At 37.7% G+C, this 19,568-nt stretch overlaps 1 protein-coding gene across 4 annotated transcripts in view; it reads left to right on the top strand.

Moving 5' to 3' along the window:
- Positions 1–1,756: 1,756 nt before the first annotated feature.
- ADGRL4 (adhesion G protein-coupled receptor L4) overlaps positions 1,757–19,568 on the top strand; it is a 76,007-nt gene continuing 58,195 nt past the window's right edge. For 2 of the 4 annotated variants that reach the window (XM_052666096.1, XM_052666093.1), the window contains exons 1-2: positions 1,757–2,408; positions 3,954–4,103. In XM_052666096.1, the coding sequence (XP_052522056.1) occupies positions 2,387–2,408; positions 3,954–4,103 (172 nt within the window). In that variant the 5' untranslated portion in view covers positions 1,757–2,386. The remainder of the gene's footprint in view (positions 2,409–3,953; positions 4,104–19,568) is intronic. The other 2 variants (XM_052666094.1, XM_052666095.1) reach the window with 2 other exon arrangements.

The following is a 19,568-nucleotide window of genomic DNA, read 5'->3' as shown; positions in this document are numbered from 1 at the left end:
GTGAGTTACCCTGCATTTTTCCAGCAAAAATTAAGAAAAAGTTTTTTGCCTTCTTACAGTGAAGTATTGCTTTTGTCCATCATCCACAATTTCTCCAATGTGCTTAGGCCTTTCATCGGAAAATGAATTCAGGTTCTCCCTATAAACGTACCAATGCTATGATTCAAGATACTGGTCTCCAACCCATTTCTCTGAACATTACTTGCAGAAAGCTGCTGTCTAGATGAAATTGAAACTTCCACCTCTGACTTTTCACATTTTCAACTCTTAAGACCTGAACCTTGGGTTGTAACTTTTTTCTGTCCCTGCTTGCATGTTATTAAACACTTCTTAAATTGATTTGGGGAGGAAAGGGATAAACAGATGCAGTTCCTGCATTACAGGCTTTCCAAACCCAGCCTTATGAGTCAGCTGAAATTCAGCAGTAGGAGTGGCAAGTTAGGACCAGCCAAGGTCTTGACAGAGCACATGCCAGCACAGAGGACAGGGACATGCAGATCAAAGCTCCACTCAGTTTATGTGACTTTCTGTTTCTCTCTTTCTCAGTGCAACAGATTCCAGGAAAACTTAAGAAAACAAACTCCTAGTCCCTTCCTCTCTTCAAGTCCTCCCCACTTCCAACAAATTAATCAAAAAAGAGAAAAACATTCTTCTTACACCTGGACCCTTTGTTCATTATTCTGTGGTTTATAGAAAACTAACATCCGGTTACTGGAGCTTCCTCTCTCCTTACCAAGGTGCACTTGTACATGAGTGCTTTGTGCCAACCAGACAAATACGTGCTATTTCTACATGCTTCACTCTTTCCTGGTCAGAGCAGAGGTTCACCCCATTGACTCTAGTGAGAAATGATCATGAGGATGCTGGAAAACAATGGCAAGAAAACAGTTCATAACTGGCTTAGAAAAAATGTTGCCACACTCACAACTATGAATAATTTCTATAAGAACACTGATACCTCCTCTTACCAAAATCACTTCTTTACCAAAATCTCAACTTGAATAATTAGTAATTATACCTGAGGTATTTTGGCAACTCTGATCATGACAAGGAGATTGGAGCCATTGTATGATTCTATGATAATATGATTTTAGTAACAATGACATTCTACAGGTCATATCCATTTTGTTCATCAGTTACTTCTCTTCCAGGACCATGTCTGTTTTTTTGCATCCCCCTTTGCTTTCCTCTCTGAAGGCTGACATACATCAGTGCTGAAGTTTTACAGTGTTTCATTGCATGAGATATCCTTCCCAAAAGCTGAGATGACTGGATTGTATACTGCCATGTCCATGGATAATATAAGCACATCCCAAAATCTCATTTATTAGGATGCTATGATAAGGATACATTAGATCACACGTTTAGCACAGATGTGCCAAATGCTTTATCAAATTTGCTATATCGTAAAATCATAGAATCACAGAATGGCTTAGGTTGGAGGGGACTTTAAAGATCAGCCTGTTCCAACCCTGCCATAGTCAGGGTTGCTGACCAATTGATCAGACTGCTCAGGAAATCATTAAATAAATGGATTAAATATGTCCTATTATGCAACACCCTGCTTTATTCCCACTAATCCACAGAAACAGTCTCCTTCAGCTCCTGAGATTCCTGCCATACAATTGCCTTCCTGTGCCTTTCCTCCCAGCCTGTATGTCTTTGTTTTTCTCACAAAGCAGAGCTCAGTGTATTTCCTGTACCACCTCACAGGCCATCGCCCTTAAAGCAACACTGCTTGTCCGCAGTAAGAATCTATCTCCAACACAAAGAAAGCAGTTTGAAAATTGCAGTTAGCCAGGGCTGCCTCCAAAAAAAAAAACGGCTCTTGGGGCTCATGTATTCTCATCTCATTAGAAAAAGGTGGAAGGAAGCATGTAACCCATTACCTCTGAGCTCTGGCCAGTTACTAATCTCTTCCACACCTTATTCATACTCCCTGATCTGCTCCACCATCCAGCAAGCTCTATTTCATTCCTTCCATCCTCATCCTCCCCCTTTCCTGAACACTCTTCAAGCAGTTCCTTTAAACCATCCTCCTCTAACCCACTCATCCCAGCACCTTCTCTGATAACTCCTGTGAGACCAGACCGCAGCTTCTCTTTCATTTTCATACGTATTCCCTTTTCATTTATTCCCTACTGGCAAGAAGACTGGGTCCTCAGCCCCTCCCAGCCCTCCATGTTCTGCTTGTGAGTCTTAAGATCTTTTGGGAACGCAAAGCTTGGGAGAAAGAGTATTGTCAGGGCAGCGCCTACATCAGGACTTTGCTTTCCTAATAGGCATGTGCACATATTTTGCACATGGTCTTACATTTTAAGACAGGAAGATTTTTTCTGTGACACAGGGGCTCAGGACCAGACACCACACAGCAACAGCACCACCAATGAAACTGCTGGCATTCCTAGGTAGGTAAAATCTTCTTCCCAGGGGAGTGATGGCAAGTGGGAAGGGAGTGGGGTCTAGCAAACCACCTATGGGGACAGCAATATGGGTCTGGAGAGAATGAGTGTGTTGAAGTTAATGGAAGGCAGCTGGTACAAGGACTTAAAGTCCACACAGCTGCTACTTGTGCTGTTGGTTACAGGATTGAGAAGTCCTACTGTTAGGGTTGCCCCAAAACCAAATCCTACAAATGCCTATCTTTATTTTTATTGTTGGTATTATTCCATATAGACAGATTTATTATGGGTTTTGGTGTTTGTTTTCTTTTTTTTTTTTTTTTTTTTAATTCCCACTGTCTCTCTGTTAAAGAGATTTTTAGATTTCACTTGTTAAGAACAGTAATGTGACAACAGACTCCTATAGGTTTCTGTTTTAATCTCTATGAGATGGTCTCCTTTCTTAAAAACAGAGAAGGTGAAACTTGGTGATATATAAATTGATTTGAATTAGATGTAATTGTTAAAATTTGTGTGAAAGTTGTAGCCTTTTGAATTTTTCATAAAATTTTTTTGGAGAAAAAAATACACCTCAGTGAGATTTCATGAAGCAGTGAAACCTATAATTGTAACACAAGGCTAGCAAATATCCACAATAATATCTGAGTAGGGAAAAGCAGAACTGCAGGGGAAGACAGCATCAAGAAGGGGCTTTGTGTTCTGCAACTTTCATTATGTCTAGCTAACCATTTATACAGCACAAATTCAGAAACTTACTTTACTTTCTGAGTTAACTGCCTCTATTTCTAACCCATTATAGGACGTGTATAATTATTCAGTGAGCTGTTACTTTTCTCACGAGGAGAAGTTCCTTTTCTTCTTATGTGTTATACGCATTCATACAATGGGAAAATAGTTATATCATGTGGGATTTGTTCAGTGGATGGAAAAAACGAGTACGGTACATTCATAACATGGAAATGGAATTGTAAGAGATTACTTTTAAATAATTTGGAGAAGATTTTAAAACCCTAATGCCACAATGTTGTAAATACCATGACATGTCAATTTAATCTCTCAGACCATGCGTGTGTATTAGCTGCATATGTATGGAAGTGCTTATAAAAATAAAAAATCTGATCTAGGGAAACCTCTGCGGTATTTTTCACTTGATATGTGTAGGGCAGTTTGGATTACACTCCATACATAATTCAAAGTGCAAATAAAGATCTGTGCTTTATTGGAAAGTACTAGAAAGCTCTGAAAGCCTTTCAAATGTTTTCCATAGATCACTGAGTAATTTCTACATTGCTTACCAGTTTGATATTGGTTGAATGTGTACACAGGTTCTCAATCTCTAGTGTCTGCTATTTCTAGCTCCTGAGTAGTTTTACCAAAGAATCTGCTGCAGCTGGTGGCCATCAGTCACCCCATTGTGCAATGTTGCTGACTCTGTGACGATGTTGAGTTTGCTGGGATATCCCAATCTCATTGATACTTTTCACCCTGGTCTGTTTTTAGAGCTCATTATGAATTTTTTAAGTAAATAAATATGTTTTTTCTTTGTTCCAGTTTTGGTTTCCAGTCTGCTGGACTATGGCTATACTACAGGAAGCTGCAACATGACATGCCACAAAGATGCACGGTGTGAAGTTCAGGGTGGGACACAAGGCTGCTATTGCTCCCCAGGATACACAGGAAATGGCATTACCTTCTGTTACGGTAAACTCATTTTCCTTATATGCATTTCTGATATCTGTTTTCTTGAAAAAATTACTCAAGAATCAATTAACTCAATGACTAAATTCTGTTACAACACCTTATGCTAAACACTCTCAATGCCAAACATTAAGAACTTGGCAGTTTCCAAGCAATTCTACAACTCAGCTTCCTACAAAGCTTCTCTCAGTTGTACATAAACTCTTTTTCAGCATTAGTCTTGGTGCATAGAGTCCTGTTCTACAGAAACACTGAAACATCATCTCTGTTTTACCTTCAGCAATTTCCTTTATGACTTTGGTCTTCTGAAGCTTGGGATTGGCACAACCACTACTTTACTACTCTCACAACTCATCCACACATACATAGCACTAGGCTACTCTTCTCAGCCTCTAATCATGATTAAAAAAATATAGCTCCTGAGATACTCTGGGAAACTGAGAAGGTGTGTGTACCATAGGGAAATGATACATGTGAAGCCAATATTCATTTTGTTTCACTAGAGTTGCCCAACTGCAGGTGGGCAGAAATGTATATAAGTCATGTTAGTTTTTAGTGTCCTGAGAAAGTAGTTATGAATATTAACCAGCCATTTAGTCAGTTTTTGTGTTTCACGCATCTTGGTAAATTAATAACAGGCACATCAGTTTCATACAAGTGTAGACAAGCTGCCCACCTTTACTGTCAGTTTTTATCCCTCTTTTACCATGATTTACTTGGAAGTGTATTTGTTTTAGGAAAATTTAGAATGCAAAGGTTTACTTTCTGGCAAACCTTTTATAAATGAAATGTTTAGGCAGAAACATTGCTGTTTAAAATAATAAACAATGAAGAATCAAAAAATTATAGAGTAGTTTGAGAGAGAACTCTGGAGGTCATGTGGTCTAGCTCTCAATCAAAGCAAGTCCTACTTAGACAAGGCTTCTCAGGACCTTGACCAAGTTTCAGTTATCTCCAAAGATAAAGATTATAGTTCTCTCTGGGCACTCACTCTTGTATTTGGCTACCACAATTTTATTGTTATTTTCCAATATCTAGTTGGAGGTTTTCTTGTTCTATCTTGTAGTTGCCTCTTCTGTGCTCTTTCCACTTACTGCAGTTCTAAGAATAGTTCATCTCTACAAACTCCATAACCGTTAATTAGGTAGCTGCAGAATGCAGTAAGATTTCCCTTTGATCTTCTCTTCTGTAGCCTGAATAATCCCAGTTCTCTCAACCTGCTCTTTGCATCATCATGTGTTGTGCAGTCACTAAATATGTTACTCGAATATAATGCAAACCTTGCCATAAATATAGGTTGGTCATTATTTGTATATTGAGCTAGCCAAATTAAAACAAGAAGAAATGGCCTTCACCTCAATACTGTGTTATTTTCCATTGTATTTGGATTAATTTCATTTTACTACTATGAGTAAGCTGCTTGACTTAAATGTTAACTGCGTATTTGCAAAGTACCTACACTTGTGAATAACACAGAGAAATAAGAAAACTGAGTGAATTTTTTTTTCAGTAGTACCTTTTGAGGAACAACTCAAACTAATTCTTCCTGATGTAATTATGATCTTGTATCTACTGCATTTTTTTTTTTCCAGCAATTTTCTAAAAATTTCTGATTACGAATCATCAACTAAATTGAAAATAAAGATAACTGTTGTCCTTCACTGATTCTACTGACGTTATTAAATCCATACATTGTGCGTGCCTTCTATGGTGTTATTAAAGGATGGTGTCATATGAGGATGGATTTATCTTACCTTACATGTTCTTTTATCTCATATGGTATCTTTTCCTTAATTTCATTTTTTCCCTTATTTTCTTAGGGAAATCTACATTCAAAATCATCATTGGTCATTTAAAGAAAAATTTGGTATGGCAAAACAGGCATGTTTGTTAATTACAAAGCTTATGAATCAACTAATCATTTATTAATAACTGTATTAAATGTTTGGAAACTCAGTCTTTAAAACAAAATTTCCAATATCAGTCCAAGCATACCACTAGTAGATTTATTTTTGGTGCTTTGCCTTTCAGTGGCAATGCTTTGAAGCAAGCCTCAGTTCAGCAGATCAAATTTTTTTCTGCTAAAATACCTCAACAACAACCAAAGTCACTTACCCTACGGCTATGTAGCAAAGCTTGTATCAGCACAGTATGGCTGTTTTCCCTGAAAGAAAGCCTAGTTTCTCTAGGGCAGTATGTTATACAGTACATTATTAATACTGTGCACCAGACCTCTGTTAGCATAAACAAGTAACTTGAATTTTAATTTTAATTGGGTAGCCTCTAGAAAGGATCAGAAGTATAGGTTGAACCCTATCATAAGCACTTTAAAGCAATGAAAATGTAAAGCAAAGCCTCAGTTATTTAATGATGTATTAGATTTCACTGTTCTGTATGGAGAATGCTGCAGGTGTATCTGCTGTTCTACAGATAGCTACCCATTTTTCTTCAGTTAATAATCTTAGGCTTTTACAATGGTAGTACAGTCACCTTCAAAGGAGGTCATCAATTATGTGCTAATACAGGAGTTTTCTAAAGAGTATTTATGGCTTGCTATGTTTACTTTTGCCCTTTTTGTTATTTACATAGGTTACAAGTGTCATAATTACTTTCATTGACATTAATAATTCTACACAGTGAAGAACCATCTTCTTCACTGTAGGCAGCTAAACCACATAAGTGGTTGTTTAGAGGGTTTCTACTAAAGTAAAATTCTTTCTCCTTGTAAAAATGTTGTGCAAAAAAATTGCTAGTTTTCAGCTTATACAGCTGAAAAGTGTCCCCTTTTGTTTATAAGGACATTCTCAAAGTATTTAAAAGGTTTTTTCTACTTTTTCTCTATTTTTTACTTGCTCGTAACACCTCTTAAATACTTGTAAAAGTTATTTCTTTACTAGCTCTGTCTTTTCAATGTGATACACATTTTCCCTTGAGTTTACTGTGCTGCAAAAGGCAATAATGCCCTGTTACATTTATTTCCTAGCACCATTATTGATGAATCATGAATCACTGATGTCAGCATACCTCAGGAATGGGGTTTGTTAGTTTTTACTTTGCTCTCTTTGCCAGCTGGCTAAGTGACTGCAGAGAGCTCAAGATTATTGGATTTGTTGTGTATAGATAAAGACACATAGATATGAATTTAATTTCCTGGTGTCAAAGTCATGGCTTTTAAAATAATTATCCTCTTACAGTCTTTCCCACAAGATTTCAACCACTTTAAATTAGGTGATGTTTTGGGCTTTCCAAAGACATCCTTTGGACAGTGTAACAAAAAGCTAATCCTCTGTCATTGTCTTCTCTAAGAATATGTGCAGGAATGCACATAGTCAGGAGAATAACTGATTGTAGGATCTGGCTTCTTGATTGTATTGGAATTATGACTTACATAGCAATAAATTCCTTCTGTATAACATCTTCCAGAAAGTGGTAAATGAGTCACCTTGTCAAGTTTTACACCTCTGAGGTAGAAAATACCATCCCATTCTTCTTTTGTATTTATATTTCTTCTTTTATGTAACATAAGACAAGAGAATGGCCTCTGAAAACTGTTTCCCTTTTAGGGTTCATTTTTTGGGCAGATGTGTGTTTTGAATGTAATTTATGAGGTTTTAACTTCATATTATCATATATCAAATTGAAGTTAAACAGCTAGAGCTCTTGGCAAAAAAATAAAATATATCCAAACAGTACTGATTTCTAGATATGTTAACTTCCTCTTTTGCAAAAATGCCATGGATTTTGTACTGGTAGATAGCATATATTTGCCACTTTTGTAAAGTTATTTCTTCAAGTGAAAAGTCAGCTTTATAAATTAGGTGTTGCTCAAAATCCCAGCGTTCTTCCAAAACAACAAAATTAAAAGGAAACAAACAAAATTTCAGATTGTACATAAAACTTTAAAGAAGCTCATATTTTATTTTTAAAACAGAAGGAAGAATGAGTTGGCATCTTTGATGCTTTCCCAAGCAGCTCTGCTGTTTCAATACTGGCTGCTTCTTGATTGCTGACTGCCAATTTGCTGATTTGCTGGCACACTGCAGGAAATTAAAGTAAACAGTGTGATCACAGTGTTTACTTTAACTTTGTAAAATATGGAAGGAAAATGAAGCAATGTTGTTTGTTCCAGGAGGGTAGACAGGCAAGCAGGAAAAGTCTGAACACAATATCCCTCCCAAATAACTCTGAACAGTTTTCCCTTGTAAATGCCTCTTGTACAATATACTACAAAAATTAATCAGTCTCACTTGTAAAATACTTACAGATCTTCCAGAAATAGTGAGCAGGGACTTAGGCTATCGGGCAACTTTGCGCTGAAGTGGGACACTGACTCTCTTTCTGAAGTGCAGTGCATTAGGATTTATGATTTTCCAGAGGCAAAAAAATACATCCGTGCAAAGTGGTATTTTATATCAAAATACAGAATCCCTCTGAGAATGCAGAACAATTTATGTAAACGCAACTGAATCAATTGAAAGCCTACTCCAAGTCTGAACGCAAACATATTTTCTTGTTTTACTGAGGGTCATACTATCAACTCTCTTCTTTTGGCTGTTCTTAAAGAGGCTTTCTTGTGAGATATCAGCTTCTTGCTCTAAGGTGATGTTAATGCATCCCACCACTGACTTTTATTGCAGGCACTGAGTTTGTTTTGATTCAGCAGTGTCACCATTGCCATTCTACAGCATTCAATAGGTATATAATTTTAATGGAATTGTACCTTTCAAATTAACATGATCCTGTAAAACCGCTCTATGTAATCACTGCATTCTACCTAGAAGTAGCAAATGATCTAATCCAAATGCTGGTTTACAAGTGGAAGTTTTTTTGTTACCAGCAGGCATACATCACAGGATGTCACTTCTGTGTTTACCAAATAGTCTGAAATCACTGATACGGAAGATCCAACCCACACGCTTCCTAAATTCATTTCACTACTATCAGTTACCACAAGCTATAAAAAGGCAAATTGCAGCTGCTCTAGCATAACACAGCAGGAGAGAGATATGCCTTAGCCAAACACAAACAACAGGGCTCAGCACAGCGGGTGATAGCTTGGAAACCTTGGGATATGCTACTCAGGAGCCAAAGCAGACTCCTGATTCCCAGCCTGTTTGACATTCTCCCCATAATCTCTGCAAATGTCTCTCACTTTTTCTTATCATTTATCCTTTCCTCCCTTTTCCTGCATCTTCTAGTCTCTGTTATTTTACCTCCAAATTCTGTTGCATATTTTCCATGGTTTCGGATTTGACTGTGGTAATACTGGAATGTAGGCTGTGTGAAAGGGCAGAGGTTATCTTCAGGTTCAGAATTCCTACTCTTGTATTTAGGAGTCTGACTTTTTGGTGGTCCCAGGAAGTGTTACGAGGACCCTTCCTGTTGCTTGCTTCTGTAGTTATTATACTTTTTATTAAATCCGTCCCTTCAGAGTTCCTCTGCAGAAGGCAGTAACTTTTCTTCCTGTCCACATCTGCACTGGTCATAACGTAGCTGAGTGCTTTTCACCTTTTCCTGAAGGCTGGCTGTTGAGCTTTGAGACTTTATACAGCCTATGCATCTCAGTCAGACATTCATCATTAAATTTGTAGGCAAGCAGTTTAGGAAACTGGAAAGCCTGGGAAAATTAGCCTGGAGGATTAGGTATTACCTATCCTGTACATAAAAGTCTACTTGCCTGGGAACAGTTAATGCGCAAGTTAACATAGCAGGTTCCTGGCCATTGGAGTCTTGTAGTGTTGGTGGGTGTTCTTGTGGAACTTTTATTATCTGTGTGTGGTTTCTGTTCTCCCTCTGCAAGATGTTATACGTTTTTGTGCATTAGAGAAGAGTTTGGTGGCTGTGATGTATGTAGATGGCTGGAGACTAATTACAGTTGTATGGTTGCCTTTCAGTTGCAAAGAACTGAGATATGTTTATGTTCCAGAAAACAGCCATTCTCTTTAACATACTCAAGTTTTAATCAAATGGTATTTGTTGAGTTAACTTTACTTTTTATAAGTAAGCAAACTTTCTTACTTTAACAAGATACCATTGAAAGCACCTGTTAGTTGAAGCTTTTAAGAATGGATCTGGAGTTTGAAAAAACAGAGGCTATGCGTAATACCATCAGTCAGATGGAAAGCAGTGTAAGATACTAGAAGTAATAAAATGATCTTGCTGATTAAGGGACAGAGGATGCTGTCCTACTCAGTTGTCTTACCTCCAGAAAATGGCTGTCCATAAAAAATTGGTCTTGAAAACAGTTTGTGCATTCATAGCAACAAATCTAGCTAGCTAACATGCACAAAAAAATATCTCCTATTTTCTCACTAAATGAGATAGAGAGAAACCTTCCAAGGGACCTACTTTCCTACTGTCAGAAAATATAGCTTGCCTGGAAGAAAAGTATAGTGGTCTATAGAGCCCAGTATAACCATTTATAAGAGACTGACCCTGACTTTAATAAGCCTTGGACCAAGTCCATGATAGACAGAATCATAACATTCACAGATTTTAGCATACACACACACATACACACACACACAAAGTAGAAAAAAAAACTTCAGTATTTTTTCCATGGTTTTTGTTTTCATTTTCATGAAATGGTACTGTAAGTATGATGAAAATACAATAATGGATCTTTTGAAGGGGCTATGAAGAAACTGAACTTCTCGTTACATCTTCAATCATATACAGTCTCTCTTTTAAATTAGACCTATTTTCATCTGAAGAGGTTTTAAAATATGTGTACATTATGTGGTAGAAAAAGGGTTAGTTATCTCTCTCAAAAATGTACCCAAACTTTCAAGTTGATTAGCTGCACACAGGCAGTTTCTTATTCGTTTAATTCAAAATTTGTTTTAACCCTTGCCAAATAACACTAACTTGCTTTATTGAAAGAATATTCTTTTCATCCTGTTTTATGGCCCTAGGAATCAATTGATATGTTACATGTTTAGAGGATATAGGAAAATTAATGCAAAGAGCTTTAAACTTATTGTCTCAGAGTGTGCTTGCTATGTGCCTCCCAGAGACACTATTGACTTCCTGTTTCTCTCACATTTAAAATAGTCCCAAAAGGTCCAGTAGTAACAATGCATTCTTCTAATTTCCTGGTAAAGGGACAGAAGATATTTCCAGAACTTGTGTATACTCATATACAAATGTACATGAGGGGATCTATTTCTGTAAATGTATGTGAATAAAAAGCAAGCAGCAGAGCCCAGTACAGCTATCAGATTCTGCATCTGCCTTTGGGGCTGTGAAGTTAGCGTCTCCTAGAAAATTATCATAACGAATTACACCCCTTACAGAGGTTGATGTTACCTCTATTAAACTATATTGATTTCCATACAATATCCCACCAATATAGCATACTTATTTGTCTCCATTCAATAAATCATAGAGTTTAATTCCAGAAAAGTGTTCTCTATGAGACAGGTGTTTCCCCCCCCTCTTCCAGCATAAACTGGCCACAGTGGTGAAGTTGTCTATAACCTCATTTGAAATGTGTAATTTATCTAGCATGATATGCTGGTGCACAATTTTTCTGTATAGGGCTGTGAAAAATTTCCATCTGAGCTGCTGGCAGACAGAATATCAAACCCAACTCAATCCCGTATATATAAAAGATTTTAAGAAGGTAATTGACACTTTGGGCCTCTATTTGCCAAAGAAAGAGATAATGACGTTCTCCAAGAAGATTAGAATCTAATCAAACACTGTGCTCTAAATATGGAGCACAAAGGCAGGTGATGTTTGTAAAAATGCTTCCTGGCTGCAAGAGGAGGAGGGGGCTGAAGGACTGCAATTTTGCAGCGTATATTTTTTAGGTACACAGATTTAATTTAGAGATTATGGCTTGAAAATGAAATTTACAGTATGTGTGTTTTTGGGTGATAAGAAATTGATTTTTTGACCTTGGTACACACTAATTGAAATATCTGGCACTGTGCTTTGCTAAGGTTAAAGGAAGCCATATATGCCTGGAACCGTATTCTTCTTTCACCTTGAACTGTGCAGTTAATCACAACCATAATCACTGGCAGGAAGGAACTGCCGTTTAGCTGTTCTACGAGGAAGCTGAATAAACTCTGTTCATTGTCTAACGGATAGGTTGTTGTGTGATTACTTCAGGCAAGGTTTAAGAGATTCATGATAACTTCAAAACGGAGACTTCTGGTGGCATTGCCATTTAGTGAGGGGCCAGAGCTTCACCCAGAGCAGGGCAGAGCGCAGCACAGCAGGCAGCTCTGCATTGCTTCTCCTTGGGGCTGCTCACTAAGCCTGGAACAGCTCTGTCCTGTGCCTTCTGCAAGGATGTGGTTCAGGGAGCAGGCCCTCTGGTCATGCTCTTCTTCACACTGAGTCCAGTGGTGGAAAGGAGAGAGCAGCCCATGGACTGCTCTGTCATTGGACTGGTAGTTCTCAGTATCCTCTACTTTGAAAGGCTTTTTTGTAGCATTAATAGCTCTGCTTTATTTAGTGGAGTTTCTGTCTGAGCTTAGATTTGTACTACTGTGACAGTTTAGAGTTGTCTATAAAGCAGTGTGGCAGGGTGTCCCATTATTTTGCTTATTACTTAATGTTACACATTTGTTAGGTTGGCACAGGATCATGTTTTTCAAAAAGGAAAATGAAAGCTCCTGAAAAGCCTTGACAATAAATGGTTATTTGTTCAGAAACAGCCGAGTCCAATCTTTGTTTATGTTAGCAGGCTTCATGTAATGGTGCTGCAATAAAGAAAAATAGCTCTTCAGGATATGTATTGGCTTTTATGTTTTATTTGTAATGAAAGCTATGCACATAGGCAGCAATCTACATAAGTTACATTGAGAGAGAACATAAGCATAGATGGTGACTTGCATGTTTATGTATTTAATATTTATTTGTGGCAAAACATCTGAATCTCAATTTTAAAGAATGTGAAATCAGGCTGAAGTACTGCAGTTTTTATTCCTAGGGTGTTACTGAAGGGAGACCAAGAGAAAAGGTGAGTTCACCACCCACTGGGAGCCTGCTGCTTCCCTCCTGCCCATCTGTGCAGAGGAGCTGGAGGTCATAATCACTGCTTCATACTCTATTTGATCCGAGGTTAGCAGAGAGTCCATGGGCTCTGGAGGTTATTATACTGTGATTCTCACTGGTCTCCTAATATAATAATGGTTCTGGGTTATTCCCAAAGTTCAGCGTAGCCCTGGGTCACAGCTTGTGTCAGGCCAGTAGTTAGTGCTGCAGCTATAGCCACATTGCGCAACAAATTTCATCACAGATCTCTGTAACTTCAGAGGCCGTGAACAACTGCTGGAGAAATTCCCCAGGGCAGTTCAGGTACATTGACGTGAGCTGAAAGAAGTTAAGTTAAGCTCTGCAGGCCTAAACAGGAGATCTGAGCTGCTCAAACTTTATGTTCTTTGTGCAGTTCTTTGTGGCATTGGGAAAAGAATAGGTGGAAAGTCATGTTACCATGAAGGCTTTGCCTTACTTTGTCTTGAATAAACCATTTTGGTGGGTAGCATTGATGCTGAGGAAGTTCTGCCTTTTAAAAATCAGCTTGCAAGAAGTTCAGAAGGGAGATCAGTGGAAGCTGGAAGTACACAGGTGAACAGTTCAGGTCCTTTGTACCTATCCAAAATGTTTCATTATTCAGAGCTATGATGAAGCATGCATCAATTCATAAATATGACCCACTGTGCAATGTAAAAATGTCAATATTTCTGCTGCATTGTGTAAGGGATATCTGATGCATACAGAAAGAATTTTATCTCCTTAACAACCACAGAGAAAATAGGAAAGGCAAATAGCCTTCAAAAGTGTATTGACTTGAAAGCATAGCTAGAGAGAAGTTTCTAAAACCTAATATAGCTTTTCAGGTGGGCTAATCAAAATAGAAACGACGCTGGATAGCAGTTGTAAATTATGCTAAACTATGATTTGGCTACTTTTTTAGGGTTGTAACATACATTACTGTGTGCCCTATTTGGTGGTATGTTGGTTCCACCAAGCTTTCACCATATTCAACTCTGTGGTAAAATCAAGGAACTTCTAAGCAAAGCTGTCTTTAGAAGGTAAGGTCACTTTAGGCTTGCATTACACAATACCACCATTCTCACAGGAGAAGCTAGATAGGTATTCTGCCCTATGTCTACTGGGACACAGTGGTGGGCTACACAAGTGTTGGGCTTAGTTTTGTATCATTTTGCATATGAGGCCTGACAATTAGACAGATGTCAAAGGGGAAGCTGAATATTTACACAGCTGTGGACTGTAAAGAGAAAAACTGTTAATCAAACTTTTTGTACCTCCTCTTGAATAAACAAGTAGTATGCTAATACTGCTAAATGCTTCTTGTTGGAGGGGAGGGAGGTGCTAAAAGGCCTCTGGATTGTGTCCTCTGTTCCCAGAGAAAGGTTTTTTAGAGGTTTTATTAGCTACAAAGTACACTTGAATTATTACAGGAGTTCTGGCCTTAGATTGATCCACATTTGGAAAACTTATAACCTTATGGTGGCACATTGCCCCCATTATGCAGACAACAGCATTCACGCTGGAGCTCAATATCCAAACTAGCGATGGGTCTGTGCTTCAGTATGAATATATGGTTTTGAGTGCTGCAACAAAAATTCAAATGCAGGGTACTACTACTTCTGCTGGCAGTGTGGTAAAAATAGTGTCTTGATATACCTGCTGCTTCTATTCTCATTGCAGAAAGCAAGGGCAGGAGCACAGATGAGCACAGTAACAGATTTTGTTGTACTTTACTGCAAAAGAGGTGATGATGCAGACTTTCCTGCAGTTGACTTCTGTGAGCTACAGTGGCTGTAGGACACAAAATCTCAGTTGGGGATGGATTTTTCCAAGGAAATATTTGTTGGGAATTTTTGAGCTGTCTGGCTCGGTCTTAGGTGTGTAAAGGAGGACTGAGCTGTTCAAAAGAATAATCTCAGTAGTGGGTGCTGTGTAATTGAAAATCTTCTCATGAAGTGCCTTTTTTTTTCCTATCATCTGTTGGCAGCTGAAGCTTTTGATTGGCTTACATTATTTTTAACTGCAAAGATCCTTTAATTAGGGAGAGGAAATATGTGAATGAGTTGGAGCTGCTGGTGGTAGTAGCTCCTTGCTGTTGGAGATTCAGTAATTAAATAAGTAGATAATATCCTCCTTATTGAAGAGATTTAGAAAATCATAAGGAATTTGCATTATTACAGCACGTAACATCAGCAAATGAAGGAAAAAAACCATAATGGCAATTTTATTAGCTGCAATGCAAGTGGAGGGATCTTTTTCTTTCTCCAAACAGCCAAACACTAAACAATTTCTAAATCCGTCCTTATTACTTATTTTTCTTTTTTGGTGGTTAAAAATCCTATAAAGCAGAAATTGAAGACTGGCTATTAAAATACTTGCTGACAGCTTCATTCAAAACATCCTTTCAAATACTGCTATCGCATCATGATTCATCTGCTATTATGATATAGCTGCTTCAACAGCAAGTACCTTCCTTCATGGTTAGGGCCTATCTCTTTTCACAAAAAATTCCTCTTTTAGACACTTTATTGAATTCTTGCTGTAAACACATCTTTCTCTGGTGTTATACTTTTTGGACTACAGAAAACTTGTAAGTCCTCCCCATCCCCCCCATAAGAAAGCACTGTAATAGGTCATTGGTGATAAGAAAGAAGATGGTCGCGGCAAAAGAAACACCTTTTTTTAACTTCTCACTGGAAAGACCTAAATGCAAATGTTGTGTGCCATTAGAACAAGTTAGGGTTGCTGGCTCAGTGCAATAACCACGCATCACTCTGTAAATAGCACGTTGCTGTGCTGAGCTGGCACACGCCCCAGTGCTGTAGGCAGTTCTGTGCAATGACTCTCCCAGGGCCAGATCTTCTTCTGGCATACAGCAGCACAGCAAAGTCAATGACAACAGTTAGTGAGTTCCCACCAGCTGAAGGCTGAACCCAGGAACATCCCAGAGATTAAGTAGTCCCCAGTGAAACAGGGTGAGTTTCACTCTCTGAGCTTGAAGTTGGTATTATTTACAGTCACTTTAACAGGACAACAGCTGCTCTTTACCTAAAGATGTGCCAATAGCACTGAAAGAATTTGGATCTAAATTGCAGATGAATAGATTTCAATTTGATTTGAGTAGCTGGACTGCATGATGCTGTACTGTAAACTCTCAAAGTCAGAGCTTGAGAGAAAAATGATTAATTTGGAAGCTGATACTCTGAAAGACTTATATGAAGCAATATATTTTCATAGCAGACACAGATCAATTTAAAAGTAGTAATCAAGGGCCATGTACTATGTGTTCATAGACAGAAAATGTGGAGAATTCAGACAGAGCTGGGCATTTAACATTCAGGCTAGTGCTGAGGATATTGCCTCTTTGGAAAATAGTATTGTACAGAATTAAAGTATTGTGAATTTCTGAGATAATCACTATGCTGTGCAGATATAAGACACCGCCAGAACACCGCTAGAGTCAAGCACAACACAACTTTTCTAGGCAAATTTGGGTTTATCTTCTGTACAAATTTTGGTGGAAAGAAAAGACTGCAAATATTCACAGAAAAAAAAAAAAGGTGAAATCTTGAGACAAAATAGAAACTTATAATTGGAGAGTGTAGTAGAATTTAGTATCTTTCATAACTATTCTTAAATTCAAGGTAAGTACACCACTTTTCATTAAATAAGACTCAGACTCAGAGGTTTTTGCCTTGCCAGTCCTAACAATTTTATGAGATGCAACATTCTCTTCAAGAGTAATGCATCCACACAGGACTGTTTTATGTCATACAAATGACAGCATTGTACAAAACCAAAATTTATATTTACTTGCATAACGCTACAACTAAAATCTTTCCAGATGTTTTTAACCTTTCTCCTTAGTAGTAGTCTCTTTGGAAATATGTTTACAAAAGCATAGTGACTACAGGCAGTGATAGATTGTTTCAGAAGGCTGAATCATTCCATCTTTCACAGCAGTCACTGATAGATTCTACCCTATGCCATACTAAATGCCTGAAATCAGATCTTCATGCATTCAGTATTCATACTTGGATCTGGCTTTGGTTTTGACACTCTGGCTGAAGTTGTCCTACGTCATAACTTCAAGCAACCTGAAGGCATCTCTGTGTGAATCGCAAACACTAGGTTGCTCTTTCTCCAGTTTTCCATATTTATCTTTACCAGCCAGGGAGGAAGGTGGAGAACAACAAAATTCTTCATGAGTGGCTTTATTTTAGCTAAGAGTAAAAGGTTGTCTGTGAGAGTGACATTGATATGATATCCTCCTCAGTACCATTTGAATTTAGTTAACTTTCACCAAATCAGACAAATAAAAAGTGTGAAGTTGCAAGTTTACTGTAAATATCCTCCTTTGAATAGTTTACTGTAAATTCACACTGAAGAAGCCATATGAAAGAGTTATTTTACTTCAGATCGAGTCAAGAGAAAATGTGACCTTAAGCTTGCATTTCCCTAGCTACCAAAGTCAGTAATTTCAAGACGTAAAATGGTAGGAAGCCAGGTCTTTACATTTTAAGGCAGTACTCAGTATTCAAAAGTATTCAGAAATATGCAAGTGTTCAGAAACATTTTTGTGTGAGATGTTCTTATCTATTTAATTTGATTTACTTTTGAGTAACATATCTTATCTTAGGAGGAAAAATTTTATTTTAACAGAAAAGCCTGGTTAGACATTGTCTATTTAGATTTTTCTACTCCCTTGGCTATAAGATTCTAGTGAGAGATTCTTTATAAGAACATAAGCATATAGAGGCCATATTGTCTATGTTTTTTTAAAAGGTATTCCTTTAGTCTATTTAACAGATCCAAAGCCTTAATTCATAAAACTTAGATCCATATCTATTTCTTCACATAAATAAGTTCTATAAATGCATAAGAAGGAAATAAGTATGCTGCACATAGTCTTACTAAAACAGCTAAAAACAGTGAACTATTTCCAAGGGTTTTTCCATTGCACATAGATCATAGTGTTTGAAGAAAAAATCTTCTTTTTCAATTCTGTAATATGGAATTTATTTAGTCAGGTGATGTGAGTAGCTAGAGAATCTGGGGGAAAAGAGTTGCTTATGGAGAGTGAAAACCCTTAAAAATCTTATTAACTCTGTTAGTTTTACTAGTTCTATTCACTTCGTGTTAATAGTGTAAGTAAACAAGGTATACAAAAAATGGCAAGACTTTTACTACTGATTTTTTCTTGGTAAAGCTACATAATATACTGATGTAAAACGAGATGACTCTGTGCTATGTGCACATTGCTATCTGTTGCTCTATAGCACTCAACCAGACAAAATCTAAAGACCTTCCAAATGTTGAAACTTACTGAGACTTGAAAATGAGAGTGACGTCTTTTCTGACTTGTTTTGTAAAAATGTTATAATCAGTAAGCTTCTCCTAGCTGTTTTTGTTGTTACTTCCCCAGCCTTTGATAGACCAGATGTAAACTACTTCTGGCTGGTTTGTCAGTGGGCACCCATTATTATCAATTGGGACATAAAACCCTCCCTCACAGATTTGTATAGGTAAATCTGGTCACAGACTCTTCTCATTTCTATCCTCTCTGCCTTCTCTCTTTATAATATCTCTGTCCTGAGTCATGTTAACAAAATCTAGTAATTCAATATCATCTGTGAATTTAATTCTCAGACTGTTCATCTCTTTTTCCAAAGCATTAATAAACATGTAAAATAAAACTGGGCTTAATACCAATTCCTGTGGCAACCCAACTGGATACCTCTTCACAGCTCAGTGCAGTGCTGTTTGTCATGACTCATTATCCTTTGTTTACATTATTTCAGCCAGTTTTTAATCCACATGACAGTGCCTTTATCTAAGACATTATAAATTATTTTTCTAATAAGATTTTGTGAGCCACTGTGTCAAACATTACAGCCCAGAAATATTGCAGCCACTCTGTTCCCTCCGTACACTACCCCAGCAAACAGTGAAAGAGTAATTGTATTTTTCAGGCATGGTCTGTTCTTTGAAAATATAAACTTTTCATTGCTCATGGTTCCCTTGTTCTTCCAGATGATTTTTAGACTTGTAGTATTTATTCAATAATGTTAGAGGAGATTGATAGCAATTATACCAGAAGATATCTGGAGGTTCGGTCTCCCTCCCTTTCCTCTTTTCTTTAAAGCCTTTCAGAAACAGCTGAGATTCACAGCTAGGATTTTAAGGCAAAAGGGGCAACATATCTGAAAAGTACGTCCTTCAGCAATGAGGAGTCACACATGACAAGTATCGCCATGGAGGGTGTCCTAGAGATGGAAGCAACTATAATCAAGAGAGGAGAGGATTTCTTTGAAGGTTTGAAGAGATGAAAGGAGCAGGGAATGTGAAAGACATTCTCAGAATAGGAAAGTTGGGGTGATGGGAGTGATTCTCTAGCAAAGGATCCCTGTTCTGTCATTCTGGCTCTGACTTTGCCTGTTGCTTGTCAAATCAAGGGCC

Source organism: Tympanuchus pallidicinctus, unplaced genomic scaffold (genome assembly GCF_026119805.1).
Source record: "Tympanuchus pallidicinctus isolate F22 unplaced genomic scaffold, pur_lepc_1.0 scaffold7, whole genome shotgun sequence".
Lineage (NCBI taxonomy): Eukaryota > Metazoa > Chordata > Aves > Galliformes > Phasianidae > Tympanuchus > Tympanuchus pallidicinctus.
Note: the sequence above shows the minus strand (reverse complement) of the source record. Positions and strands in the feature narration are given on the sequence as shown.